The 13,939-nt window shown below is 51.7% G+C and overlaps 1 protein-coding gene across 3 annotated transcripts in view; it reads left to right on the forward strand.

Annotated features, from left to right (window-relative positions):
- Positions 1-12,832: 12,832 nt before the first annotated feature.
- TRMT9B (tRNA methyltransferase 9B (putative)) overlaps positions 12,833-13,939 on the forward strand; it is a 32,071-nt gene continuing 30,964 nt past the window's right edge. For 2 of the 3 annotated variants that reach the window (XM_060278810.1, XM_060278812.1), the window contains exon 1: positions 12,833-13,162. In XM_060278810.1, coding sequence (XP_060134793.1) covers positions 13,119-13,162 — 44 coding nt within the window. In that variant the 5' untranslated portion in view covers positions 12,833-13,118. The other variant, XM_060278811.1, reaches the window with a different exon arrangement.

A 13,939-nucleotide genomic window follows, 5' to 3' on the forward strand; every position in this document is an offset into this window, starting at 1 on the left:
CATAATTTACGCCAAGGAAATATGACAGTTCGCGCGTATTGGGCGAAATTCACCATGCTGGTGCACAGATTGGGGTGGGAACTCGAGTCACCCCCAATGCAAGCGGCGTTCTACTTGGGGTTGCATGAGGAGGTGAAGGATGAGCTCTCAAGAGGTCCAAAGCCCAGTAATATGGATCAGCTGAGCAAAGCGGCTCTGGCGGTGGGGGTGAGACAGGAATCCCGGTGGAGCGACAAGCAAGCAACGCGCGCAAAGCGGGCTTGGTTCCCACGGTCGCAGGAGAAGCCACTCCCCCAACAACCCTTTCAAGCCACGCCTGGGGCCAGTCAGGACCAGGAACCCATGCAGATTGATAGCGCGCGCGCGCGGGCTTTTCAAACCCCAGCGGCGCCAAGACGCAAGGAGGGAAGGGGTGGGAATTGCTTTCTCTGCAACTCCCCCCAGCATCTCATCAGAGACTGCCCACATCGCAGGGAGTGGCAAGGAAAGGCGGGAACGGTTGTGCCCTCCCCCACTGACGCAGCACCACAGCAGGGAAACGGGAAAGCCTGGCTGCAGGAGACAAGGGGCAGCAGCCAGGCACAGTCAGCAGACAACAGCCCCAGCCCACCCACCCGCACAGAGAGGAGCAGAGCCAGCCCACCCCTCCCAGAGCAGGAGTGGTTCTAGAAGTGACGCTCACGCTCCCAAATGGCTATCCCCTGACAGTCCTCGCCCTAATTGACAGTGGGGCGTCAGCGAACTTCTTCTCGAGAAACTTTGCAGAAGAGCACCAGATCCAGCTTCTGCAGCTGGATTTTCCCCTGCACGTGGCAACCATTGACGGCAGAGAGCTGCTGGGAGGGGCCATCACTCATCAAACCCCCCCCATGAGAATGACGGTGGGAAGGCACTCAGAGACTCTGGCATTCAACGTCACAACCATCTCAGACCCCCCCATCGTCTTGGGCATGAGCTGGCTGGCGCGCCACGACCCCTCCATCAGTTGGCACCAGAGATGCATCACTTTTGGATCGGACTTTTGCCTGGAACATTGCATGCAGCACCAACCAGGGGAGGGGCCTCCGATAGCCACGGTGGCCACCATGCACATCAAAGGGGGTGAGGCGATACCCAAGCCGTACTGGGACCTGCAGGAGGTCTTCAGCGAAGCGGAGTCCGACCACCTACCCCCACACAGGCCTTTTGACTGCCAGATCAACCTGGTGCCAGGGGCAACTATACCCCCAGCCAAGCTGTACGCCATGTCAGACCAGGAACTGGAGGATCTGCGCGCTTTCATCGACAAGAACCTCAAGCGGGGGTTCATCAGAGAAAGCAAGGCAGCAGGGGGCAGCCCGGTCTTCTGGGTGGACAAGAAAGACACGCAACAGCGCCGTCTTGTGGTGGATTTTAGACGACTGAATTCAGTGACAGAGCCAGTGGCTTTCCCCATGCCCAGAGTGGATGATCTCCTGACAGCGGCACGCAGGGGCAAGATTTTCACCAAGCTAGACCTGAGGGGGGCGTACAACTTGATCAGGATCCGGGAAGGCGATGAATGGAAAACCACGATGTTCACGCCTCTGGGCTCCTTTGAATATCTCGTGATGCCCTTCGGGTTGCAAGGGGGCTCAGCATGCTTCCAGGCCTTCATGCACCACGTCCTGGGGTCCCTCCTTTTCAGGAAATGCTTGGTCTTCCTGGATGACATCCTTATCTACTCCGATGACCCAGTGCAGCATGTGAAGGATGTCAGGGAGGTGTTGCAGCGCCTGAAGGAGAACCACCTGTATGTGAAGCTGGAGAAGTGCAAGTTTCACACCAAGGAGGTGGACTTCCTAGGCTACAAGCTGTCAGACAAGGGGCTGGCGATGGACAAGGACAAGGTGCAGGCCATCCTGGACTGGCACAGCCCCAGGACGCGCAAAGATGCCCAACGCCTACTAGGCTTCGCCAACTTCTACAGGAAGTTCATCAAGAACTTCTCTCGCGTTACGGCTCCCATCACTGACTGCCTGAGAGGCAAGCAGAAGTTCAGGTGGACACCAGAGGCGCAAGCAGCGTTCGAAAGCCTCAAGAGGGTGTTCGCCTCAGACCAGAACCTGTTCCACGTGGTTCAGGACGCGCCCCTACGCGTGGAGACAGATGCTTCTGATAAAGCTGTGGGCGCCATTTTGTTGCAACTGGACGCCAACAGAGAGTGGAGACCCTGTGCCTTCTTCTCCAGGAAGTTGACCCAGCCAGAGCGAAACTACACGGTGTTTGATCGGGAACTTCTTGCGATCCACGCTGCGTTCCAGCACTGGAGACACTTCCTGGTGGGCGCCAAGCACCCCATCCAGGTGTGCACAGACCACAAGAACCTGGAGTTCTGGAGAACTGCCAGGGTGCTCAACCAGCGGCAGATACGGTGGGCAGAGTTCTTCTCGAACTTCAACTTCTCCATACACTACATCCCGGGAGAGCAGAATGTCAGGGCGGATGCCCTCTCCCGCAAGCCAGAGTACATGGAGGAGGAGGCGCCACCGGCACCCAGGCACATCTTCCCCCCGTCAGCTTGGTCCTGCGGAGCAGCAGTGGTAAGCGAGGCAGAACTCACAGCACTGACGGCAGCGGATGAGTTTGCCAACCGCATCTTCAGAGAACTGAGAGGGGGGGGAGCAGGCAAAAGACTTTGCAGAACGCAGGGGGCTGCTTTTCTACAAGGGTGCACTGTACCTGCCCACCACCCAGCTCAGACGTACGGTCCTCAAGCAGATGCACGACAACCCAACGGCGGGTCATTTTGGGAGGGATAAAACCACTCACCTAGTCATGAGACACTTCTGGTGGCCAGGGGTGTGGGAGGATGTGAGGGATTATGTAAGGGGCTGTGACACCTGCCAGCGGGCAAAGGTGGTCAGAGCGCCACCAGCAGGTTTGCTGGAGCCCTTAGCCACACCGCACAGGCCGTGGGAAGTAGTGTCCATGGACTTCATCACAGACCTGCCCTCATCCAGGGGCAAGACCGCAGTGTTGGTGGTGGTGGACCTCATGTCCAAAATGTGCCACTTTATACCGTGTGCCAGGGCGGTCTCTGCAGAAGAGACAGCCAAACTGTTTGTGGATCACGTATTCAGACTGCATGGATTACCTTTAAGGGTTATTTCGGATCGTGGCCGCCAATTTGTTTCCAGGTTCTGGCGGCGGCTCATGAACCTCCTGCAGGTGGAGGTCAGCTTGTCGACGGCTAGACACCCGCAGACCAATGGACAGGCGGAGAGGGTCAACGCCATTCTGCAGCAGTACCTGAGATGCTACGTCAGCCAGCGGCAAACGGACTGGGTGGATCGCCTGCCACTGGCAGAATTTGCCTACAACAATGCGGTGCACGTCTCCACAGGGGTGTCGCCCTTTAAGGCCAATTACGGGCGTGACCTCAGATCTTTCCCAGAGAGGGAGGGGGAGGAGGAGGAGGAGGGCCCACAGGCTGAGGATTGGGCAGAGGAACTGGAGACGGTGCACCAGCAGCTCAGAGAACACTTGGAGAGAGCCAAGGAAGCGTACAAGAAGGGGGCAGATCGCCACAGGCGACCGGGGGAGGTCATTAGGGTGGGGGACAAAGTGTGGTTGTCCTCGGAGGGCCTTCCCATCAGAGGGCGATGCAAAAAGCTGGCGCCCAGAAGGTTGGGCCCCTTCACGGTCACGCAACAGGTCAACCCGGTGGCATACAGGCTGGCACTGCCAGAGGACATGAGGGTGCACCCTGTGTTTCATAGATCGCTGCTGTCGCCGTACAGGGAAAGCAGCAGGCTCCGAGACAGCGAACAAACCCCTGAGGGAGGGGGGGAGAGGGAAGGCAGGGAGCAACTCAATGAGGCCACGGCCATCCTGGATTCAAGGTGGGGGGTGGGGGGACTGGAGTACCTCATGGCATGGGAGGATGCTCCACCGTCCCAGAATGAATGGGTCCCAGCCACTCAGATACAGGAGGAATTCCTGGTAGAAGAATTTCACGCCCTCTTTCCCCATAGACCCAAGCCCTGGCACATGGAAAGGGAGGGGGAGGGGGAGGAAGCACGGGAGAGCAGTTCACCATGGCGCTGGGAAGCGGAGTTTGAGGAACCAGAGGATGAGGTATGGGTGTCACCGAGATCCACCCAGTCAGAGGAAGGAGCAGATTGGCAGAACATTTTTACCCCCACCAGCTCTGACGCCACGGACTTTTTGGGATTCCCATCCTCCCAGGCGGAAGGGGGGGGCTTGCAGGACTGGGGGGAGGTGTTCACACCAACGGGCTCGGAAAGCACTGAGTTCTTAGGCTTCCAGTCGTCACCGACACCTGGGGGGGACCTGGGGAGGGGTGAAGGAGAGCTTGGGAGGGGGGTGGATGTGAGGGACAGGGGATATCGCGAAGTCCCTCCCCTCCTGAGTTCAAGCCAATCACCGAGCACAGGGGAAAGCAGAGAGAGTTCCGATTCCAGTAGGGAAGCAGGAAGTCGGGTCCGAGGCTCAGGCAAGGTAGAGGAGCCAGGGTCCCAGGCGGGACAGGAAGGGGCGAATAAGGGAGGGAGACCCATCCCCCCAACGCCAGAACTACGCAGAAAGAGGAGGGGAAAGAGGATGGGTCTGCCAAAGCTTTTGTGTTGGAGAAAGACGCGCCAAAAGCCATTAGGAGGTTCTGAAACCGACTGATCACATCACTCCGTGTAAATAGCAATGACTTTAGCACTGTAAATACGCAGCACCAATAAAAGAATAAAATGCAGAGCTGCGTAGCGTTGTTACTCTGAAGTAGTCCGCTCCGGCCACTGTGACAAAAACAATTAAAAAGTTTAAAACATTGTGGGAAAGGTTACATTTACTTTTCCCATGGTAGAGGGAAATCAGGTAGAAAAAGGGCTTGGATATACAGTATATATTTAGCATAATGTAGAAGTGCCATGGGGTCAGGAGTTCACGATGGAGTTGGTTGTGACTTTTTTGTTTGTTTGTTTCCTTGGGGGCCAGCATCCCCATTCATTCATTATTGTATTTGTAAGGCGTCTTTCCATAGTTAAAACCAGGCTCAAGGTGGCTTACAACATGAAAAAATACATAATTACAAACATTACAAAACTAACTGTAAACAATAAATAAAACACATCAAAAAGTACACAACTAAACTGATTTCCAGTAATAAGATCTAAAAATAAAGATACAAAAAAGTTAACATCAATAACTGCAACAACCTCCCTCTAAATAACACCCCAGCACATGAGTCAGTTCAGCAACCTTAGTTTTTGTAGCCGGAGTCAGTCAGGGCCCTGCTCTCCCAGGCCAGGTGGGAAAAGGCAAGCAAGGTACAGAGCAGCTCATCCAGGACTCCTAGCCCTTCACAAATACAGGACCTACTAGATCATGCCCCAGAACCACTGAGAAGCAAGCAAAAATGCCTGCTTCCCTTTAACTAGTCTCATTTTATTTTATATGGGGTTCTTTAGAACCCTTTTAATATGGTTTAAAAAATGTTCCCTGAGGGAATGTAAGTGGCAAGTGCCTTTCTGCTGAGATGAGAACAGACTATTCCCGAAGAGACACATGGAGGAGGAGTTCTGAACACTGGGAAGGAGGAGACAAGGAGGGATCTAGCTAAAATTTAAGGAAGGAAAGAGAAGATATGTCAGCTACCATGGGTCACCATTTAGGGAGGGGTAAGGTGTCTGGAAATATCAACAACCTCAGATATGCAGATGACACAACCTTGATGGCAGAAAGCGAGGAGGAATTAAAGAACCTTTTAATGAGGGTGAAAGAGGAGAGCGCAAATTATGGTCTGAAGCTCAACATCAAAAAAACCAAGATCATGGCCACTGGTCCCATCACCTCCTGGCAAATAGAAGGGGAAGAAATGGAGGCAGTGAGAGATTTTACCTTCTTGGGCTCCTTGATCACTGCAGATGGTGACAGCAGTCACGAAATTAAAAGACGCCTGCTTCTTGGGAGAAAAGCAATGACAAACCTAGACAGCATCATAAAAAGCAGAGACATCACCTTGCCGACAAAGGTCCGTATAGTTAAAGCTATGGTTTTCCCAGTAGTGATGTATGGAAGTGAGAGCTGGACCATAAAGAAGGCTGATCGCCGAAGAATTGATGCTTTTGAATTATGGTGCTGGAGGAGACTCTTGAGAGTCCCATGGACTGCTAGAAGATCAAACCTATCCATTCTTAAAGAAATCAGCCCTGAGTGCTCCCTGGAAGGACAGATCGTGAAGCTGAGGCTCCAATACTTTGGCCACCTCATGAGAAGAGAAGAATCCTTGGAAAAGACCCTGATGTTGGGAAAGATTGAGGGCACTAGGAGAAGGGGACGTCAGAGGACAAGATGGTTGGACAGTGTTCTCGAAGCTACCAACATGAGTTTGACCAAACTGCGGGAGGCAGTGGAAGACAGGAGTGCCTGGCGTGCTATGGTCCATGGGGTCACGAAGAGTCGGACACGACTAAACGACTAAACAACAACAAAGGTGTCTGGAAAAGAATGGGATTCACCCCCCAAATATCAAAGTACCGGGAGAGGGGAGAAGGATTTCTTGGTGGCAGCCCCTAAATTATTGAACTCCTTCACTACTCAGATGTCTCTAGCATCCTCTTTTCACATCTTCTTTAGTATACTGATGTACCCCTTTACCGAGTCCTTTGACAGTTTCAGCTTTTTGTTGTTGAATCTATACTGTTTTGTTTTGGTTGGGACTGTTTTACTTGTTTTATGATTGCATATTTTGTATTTGTTTTTATATCTATATGATTATGATTATATTGCTGCAATCTGCCTTGGCCTGTATTGTGAAGGGCAGGTAAGAAATCTTATTTAAAAAGTATTTAAAATACTACAGATAAACAGAGGAGGGGAGCAGGTGAGGTTCACAGCTCTTGAAATGTGAGGTTGCATTTGGATATTAGTCATCCTCCAGCTCCCATTCATTCTAACACCTTATAAAGCATTGGCCTCCTTCCTTCAACTTTGTCTGATTCAGTGACATGTCACTTATTTCAGAACAGATAAGGAAAGCTATCTGGCTGAACTGAATAGTTACAAAGAACCAACTATAAAAGTCAGCATTTATCAACAAAGCCCCCTGAAGAAGAAAAACTTGTTAAAGATAGAATCTATGCAACCAGAAGCAACTTGGACTAGGATAGAAAACACAAAGGAGGAAACTAAAACTACTGTAATGATGCCAAGTGGTAACAACCTAACAACTATGCAAATAACAGAATCAAAGCAGGTACGCACTTTTTCATTTCAATTCAAACATGAGATTATTTGCAACCACAATGACCTCACCATGGGATCTTCCAATACTGTACTTAAGAGGTTAATTACCAAACTTCCAAAACACTACACCTTACCATTCAGAGCAGGGGCGTAGCCAGGATCAAAACTAGGGGGGGGGCAAGCCATGGTCGTTCAGGGGCGGGGCCAAGGCACGGGAGGGGAGGGGCCACGAAGTGGGAATGTGGGCGGGGCTACAGGGCCAGCGGGCCTGATGACATTGTGGCAGCGGCGGCAGCGGCCACCTTGTGCTTCTGGGGCTGGCAGCGTTGGCGGCTACCCTGCTTGGCTGGAGAGGACGGGAGGGTCGGGCAGGCGAGAGGGGGTGGCAGGGCGGGCAAGGGAGAGGCAAGGCACGGCCACAGCCACGACGGCTCCGAGGCGTTGCTGCATATCAGCATAATATTTCAACTATGGTTCAAGCCCCACCTTAGGAAAAAATTCCTGCATTGCAGGGGGTTGGACTAGATGACCCTTGTGGTCCCTTCCGACTACAATTCTATGATTCTATTGATATATTACCATAGCATATGCATCATTCTGCTTTCTTGAATTGTCCTACTCCTAGGCATAGCAGCCAACTCCTAGAGGCCTAGGTGCCTCTCCCCCCCCAAAAAAAATTACTGGTAAATACCGTATTTGAAAGAGTCATCCCCCCATGTTGATGGGCTTTCTATGTGGGGCTTATCTGCCCCCCCCCCTATTTTATTAAGGATGGAAGAGGGAGGGAAGGAAGGAAGAAATAGAGAGAGGGATAACTCATATTTGTGGGTGTCTCTGGATGACGCTGTGATGCTGGAACTCTGCAGCAAGAGGACGGGAGGGTCGGGCAGGCGAGAGGGGGTGGCAGGGCGGGCGAGGGCGAGGCAAGGCATGGCCGCAGCCACGACGGCTCCGAGGCGTTGCTGCATATCAGCATAATATTTCAACCATGGTTCAAGCCCCACCATAGGAAAAAATTCCTGCATTGCAGGGGGTTGGACTAGATGACCCTTGTGGTCCCTTCCGACTACAATTCTATGATTCTATTGATATATTACCATAGCATATGCATCATTCTGCTTTCTTGAATTGTCCTACTCCTAGGCATAGCAGCCAACTCCTAGAGGCCTAGGTGCCTCTCCCTTGCTTGATTTACAGCAGGCACGTCCAACAGGTAGATTGTGATCTACCAGTAGATCACTGGATGTCTGTGGTAGATCACTGGTAGGTCACTGGCACCCCTAAAAAAAGCTCACCCAAAATTTTCCTCCTCCCTAAAAAAAGTTGAACTATGACCTGAAGCCCTAAACAAAAAATGGGCCTCCCTCCCTCCTAAAAGAAGCTCAACAAGTTTGACCTAAACCCCAAAAAACAGAGCTTCCCTTCCTTAAAAAAACTCAACAGCTTTGACCTGAACCCCCCAAAAGGGAGTAGATCACCCCCAGTTTTAAACTCTGTGAGTAGATCAGAGTCTCTTGGGAGGTGGCCACCCCTGATTTACAGTATACAGATGCAGGAGGAGGGGCAGACTGGAACACCACTGCTTTTTATAAACATCACTGTGTCTGTCAAAGCTACAGCCCCCCCTTTCTTATTCACTTCCTTTTAGCCTTGCAGAGCCACCTTAGTTAAATTGAATCCTCTGAGTCTGCACCCTCATTAAATCGCCAATAGAACTCTTAATGCTCCTGAATGCTCATTAACAACTCCCACTTAAGAACAATAGGGTGAAATGGTCAGATATCAAATCTTGCCTGGGGATATATGCTCCATTGTCTTAACTGCTTAACTACTGGTAGCCACTTTGCTTTATTTATTTGATGTGTTTTTGTTACAGCTGTGTCCCCCCCCCCCCAGCAAGCGGAGACTTAGCTGCTCTTGCTAAAGCAAAGCCCTTTCCACTTCAGTTTTTGGAGGGGAAAAGTGCTGGTTATGGTCTGTAAAATACATTAATTTTTTTGCTTCTAGGGGGGGGGCAGCTGCCCCCCTGCCTACGCCCATGATTCAGAGGTTGGTTATTTCATGGCTTTTGTAAGAATGAAGTGAGCTTAAGTGATTAAGAGCTCTTAATCAGAAGCAGGGAAATGCTTTTAATCTATAGCTATAATCAAAGGAGGCAGAAAAAGGCCCTCCTTTTCTTCCACTCTGCAGCTTTAATTTGAAATCTTGGGCGCAGTACTGTGCCCCGAGCTTAGAAACTGCTCACGCTAATGAAATTCCCTATTGAAAATGTGCCTAGAACAATGGGAGTTTCGAACACTAGAGACAGGATAATGCTAAGATGTTGACCAGTGGGCCTCCATTGGCTCAGGGCTGAGGTTCCCCACCCTTGCTTTGGTATGAAGTCCCCAAGGCTGCAGAATTCTGGATTTCACCAGCATCTATCTCTAACAAAAGGTTGTCATATCTTTTCCTCACCAGGTCTGAACTTACGCTGGGCAAAGGTTCTGAAACACAGTGTCCCTATCAAGAACAATGAAGCTGCCAATGAAGAGGGGAGGTTGCTACAGCAGCACACTATGTGATGAAAAAGGCACAGGGCCATTGAAGACACAACCTTTCCAGTTGATGGATGGGTATTAATGTTGTTGTATGCTAAGCATTGTAGATGTTTACGGGTATCTTTTGCCATGCTTTAATGGGTGCCAAGAGTGGTTACACAGAGGACCCCGGCACGATATTCACCAGCAATGAACACGAGAGCAACACTTACAGATTTTTTTAAAAAAGCATAAGTTGTAATTTTCTGCTTTGTTTCTGCACGAATTCTTGCAATGTATTCCAGTATCACTTTAGGTCAGACATGTGGCTTCTCATTTATTAAAAGGATTATTCATGAAGCGGTCAGGTGTCTGGGTCACAGAAAGCACAGTAGGCAATCAAATCACATCGGAAAAAGGCCATGGCAGTGCTGTCTCCAAAGGCAGCACTTCATTTCCCCGCGTCTCCTCCCACCTCCCCCATGAATGTCAAGTTTTTAAACCAGGGGAATGGCAGCAATTCACTTATATGAGAGAAATCAAAGGGTTGCATATGAGGTCTGTATATTCCTCACTGGCCCTACTCTCTGGGGTAAAAGGCAGATTTCGTCTCCCCACAACTGTGTCCCAGATTGTAGCCACTGAGAACCAAGCCTGCTTCTATCCTTAAATGCTTCATGTCAGGGATGGGGAATCTGTGGACCTCTGGTTGTGGTTGGGTTGCATCTCCCATCATCTCTGATCATGCTGAAATGTCTAGAGGGCCACAGGTTTCCCCCCTTCCCTGCTGCAGCATCAGATTTAGGGCAGTGTGGAAGTTCTCCCATGCAGGGTGTTGAGCTGGTGCCAAATTGATAAGATCCATAATTGAGAAGATACATTTGGGGGCCCAAATTTTTGTCTCACTCAAGGCACCATATTACCAAAGCCCACCCCTGCCTGCTACATATAAATAGTCTAGGTTCTGTTTCTCTTACTTTCTCTCACACAGATATCTTAATGAGATCCACCATTCAGAATCTGGAACGGAAGTGATTTCCTTTAAACTGGTCCGCAGTTCTGCATCAAATTTCATGCCCTCTTATTCCTCTCAAAGTCTGTAAGTACGTTTCAGCTCAGTTTACTGCAGCAGGAAACATGTAATTCTGTAGGATTAGCTAAGGTGATCTGGTGCCTTTAAGAACACCAATACTAACAGCACAATTTTATGCACGTTTGCTATTCCATTTAACAGGGTTTGCTCCCAGCGGGTGGCGCTGTGGGTTAAACCACAGAGCCTAGGGCTTGCTGATCAGAAGGTCCGTGGTTCGAATCCCCGCGACGGGGTGAGCTCCCGTTGCTCAGTCCCAGCTCCTGCCAACCTACCAGTTCGAAAGTACGTCAAAGTGCAAGTAGATAAATAGGTACCACTCCAAGCAGGAAGGTAAACGGTGTTTCCGTGCGCTGCTCTGGTTCGCCAGAAGCTTTGTCATGCTGGCCACATGACCTGGAAGCTGTACGCCAGCTCCCTCAGCCAATAACGCGAGATGAGCACCGCAACCCCAGAGTCGGTCACGGCTGGACCTAATGGTCAGGGGTCCTTTATTCCCTATTGCATGCAGTTAGGATGCTGCAATCTCAAACAGACTTGCTAAATGCAAGCCCCAATGAACTCAGTGGGACTTGCTTCCAAGTAAACCTGAACAGCGGTTGTTCCCAACTGGTGGTCTGTGGACCCCATGGAGTCTGCACAACCCACCCATGGGGTCTGTGGCACCATTAACATTACAAAAACTACCATAGAGATATCAACATTTTCAAAAATAGGGGGTCCATGGCTTGACTTTTGAAGAAAAAAAACAAGGGGTCTGCAGTACTTACCGTAGCTAATTGGGAACCACTGCTGTACAGGAGTCTGTTGCACTGCTGCAATATAGCAAAGATATAGGATTGATTTTAGTGGATTTACAGGTAACAATGACCAACTGTAATCTAGAGGCATATTTTGCATGAGGGGTGGTCTAGAAATATTTGTAAAAATAAAATCAACTTACTGCATCATATTGCTTAAATATAATAAAAATGGACAACATTCAGCCCAATGAGGGCCAAGCACGTAGGGGTTCACTCACAGGTGGGAGACCAAATGTAGAGCCACAAGAAAAACGCCCTGTCACAAACCTATGGGTATCAGGCATGGTGCTTGCACCAATGGCTGCCTTAGCCCCACCACACGCTTAGGTGTCACAATTTCCCACAGCGCTCCTCATGTAGAATTGCCTGGAGGGGCACTGTGTGCTATAGTGTTCAGTGTGTGGGACTAGGCCCTGGGGGTATGTGTGTGTGGAGGCCAGGGTTCAAACCCCCACAGGGCCGTGAACCTCACTGGATGACCAGGGCCCAGTTCCTGTGTCTCAGCCTAAATGTTGTGGGCAGGCCTTTTCCCCCTAGCCGGAACTCACCTCTCAGGTGGGCTCTGTAATGTGAGAGAACAAGGGAGGCGTTCACGGTGAGTTCTGGCACAAATATTTCTAGAAAAATAGCCCTGGTTGTGAGGGATTAAATCAGAAGGGGGAGAACCTGGAGGCGGAAAAAGGGGTGCAAACCAGTAATATAAAATGGCGGCTTGGCAACCCAGTCCCACGGCACTGAGTGAGGCAGGGCAGCTTGCCCAGAGCCGGCCCACCCATGAGGCATGGTGAGGTGACCACCTCAAGTGACAGGATCCACTGGGACAACAGATCTTGATGTCAAGCTTCCTCACCCCCCCCCCCCTTCTGATGTAGATCTTCCCTTCCCTTTATTCCCTGGCAAGGAGCGAGGGCGCAATGGTGGGGTCCACCGTCCACCTCAGGTGCCCAAATGCCTTGGGTCTCGTCTCCCTGGGGGTGTGTCCTGGCTCGCATCCTGCCCACAAAGTCTGCTGCCCTTGCCTTCGGTTTCCCTCCCTGGCGCGCCCTTGGCGTCTCCCCCCCACTCCGCCTCCCGCAGCCTCCCCGGCTGCCTATTCGCATTCCTCTCGCGCGCCATTCCGCCTGCGTCGTAGTGCCGAGGACCTTTTTCTCTCGCGCGCTCTCACCTGCTCGTGAATCGCCAGAGCCGCCTTCGCCTCTCTATTTCCCCCCTCCCTCCCCGTCACCTTCCCATCTTCTCAGTAGAAGCTTCCGCGCCCCCTCGCGCCAGCGGAGAGGCGCGAAGGGAGAGCCGGAGCAGAGAGGAGGAATGAGCCCGGCCGCCGAGGGGAGCCTCGCAGCCCCCGACGTAGCCCGAGTTAGGCACCGCCTCCTCCTCCTTCTCCCCGGGCAGGATGCAGAGGCAGCGGCGGCGGCGGCTGGTAGCGGTGCTGCTGCTGCTGCTCGCGGCCGGCAGCCTGAGGCGCGCGGCGGATAGAGAAGGCGCATGAGGCGGCTCTCGTCCACCCTGCCTCCTACTGGCGGGTGCAGGTAAACGGGGGCGAGGGCAGGAAACGAGACGGCTCTCAGGACGCTCGCCAGGCAGGCAGGCAGACACAGACCGCGGCTTCTCAGCAATGCCTCTCGCGGCTCTCTTAGGATGCATACGGTAGACCGACCGAAGCGTTGTATAATCCCGCGCACCCCTTTGGCGATGCGCCCTCCCGACTCTCCCGCTTCGAAGAGTTGGGGCGACTGTTCCAAGCGGACTCGGGTAGGGGAGTCCGGCTGCACGCAGCGAGGGTTACTTTCCCGACATGTTTGGGATCGGGCTATGGAAAGGGGGGTGGGGGTGGGGGTGACAGACATTGTCGGTTTGGCTTAAGAATAAATCTGCCTCTGCTTGCCTGCACATGCTTTGCCTATACCGTATGCACACCGCACGTGCAGGACGATCCCCGTCGCTGGTGCATGTTCAAACCCGTCCATTAAACTCCTGTTATTCCCCTGTCCAACAATTCAACAGAGATGCTGATTTTAGATGCCATCCCGCTCGGCACAACTTCTCCCTTTTCCTCTTCCGCCTCGCCACTTGCTTGGACGCCTCTCTGCTGTTTGGGGCTGAAAGGTCTTCATACGGGCGGCAGCAGTGGCCCCACCTCCCTCCTTCGATCTTTGTAGCTGTTTTGCATTCTGCAACGAATAAATAAATAAATAAACCTTAAAATAGACCAGATGTTTGAATAGAAGTGGGTGGGGGTGTAACTCTTGCCTTGAGGCTCGTTTGTTTTGTTCTTGAAGAAGCTCTCTGTAGCATCCTCATGGCTG

This window comes from Zootoca vivipara, chromosome 9, assembly GCF_963506605.1.
Source record: "Zootoca vivipara chromosome 9, rZooViv1.1, whole genome shotgun sequence".
Classification (NCBI taxonomy): Eukaryota; Metazoa; Chordata; class Lepidosauria; order Squamata; family Lacertidae; genus Zootoca; species Zootoca vivipara.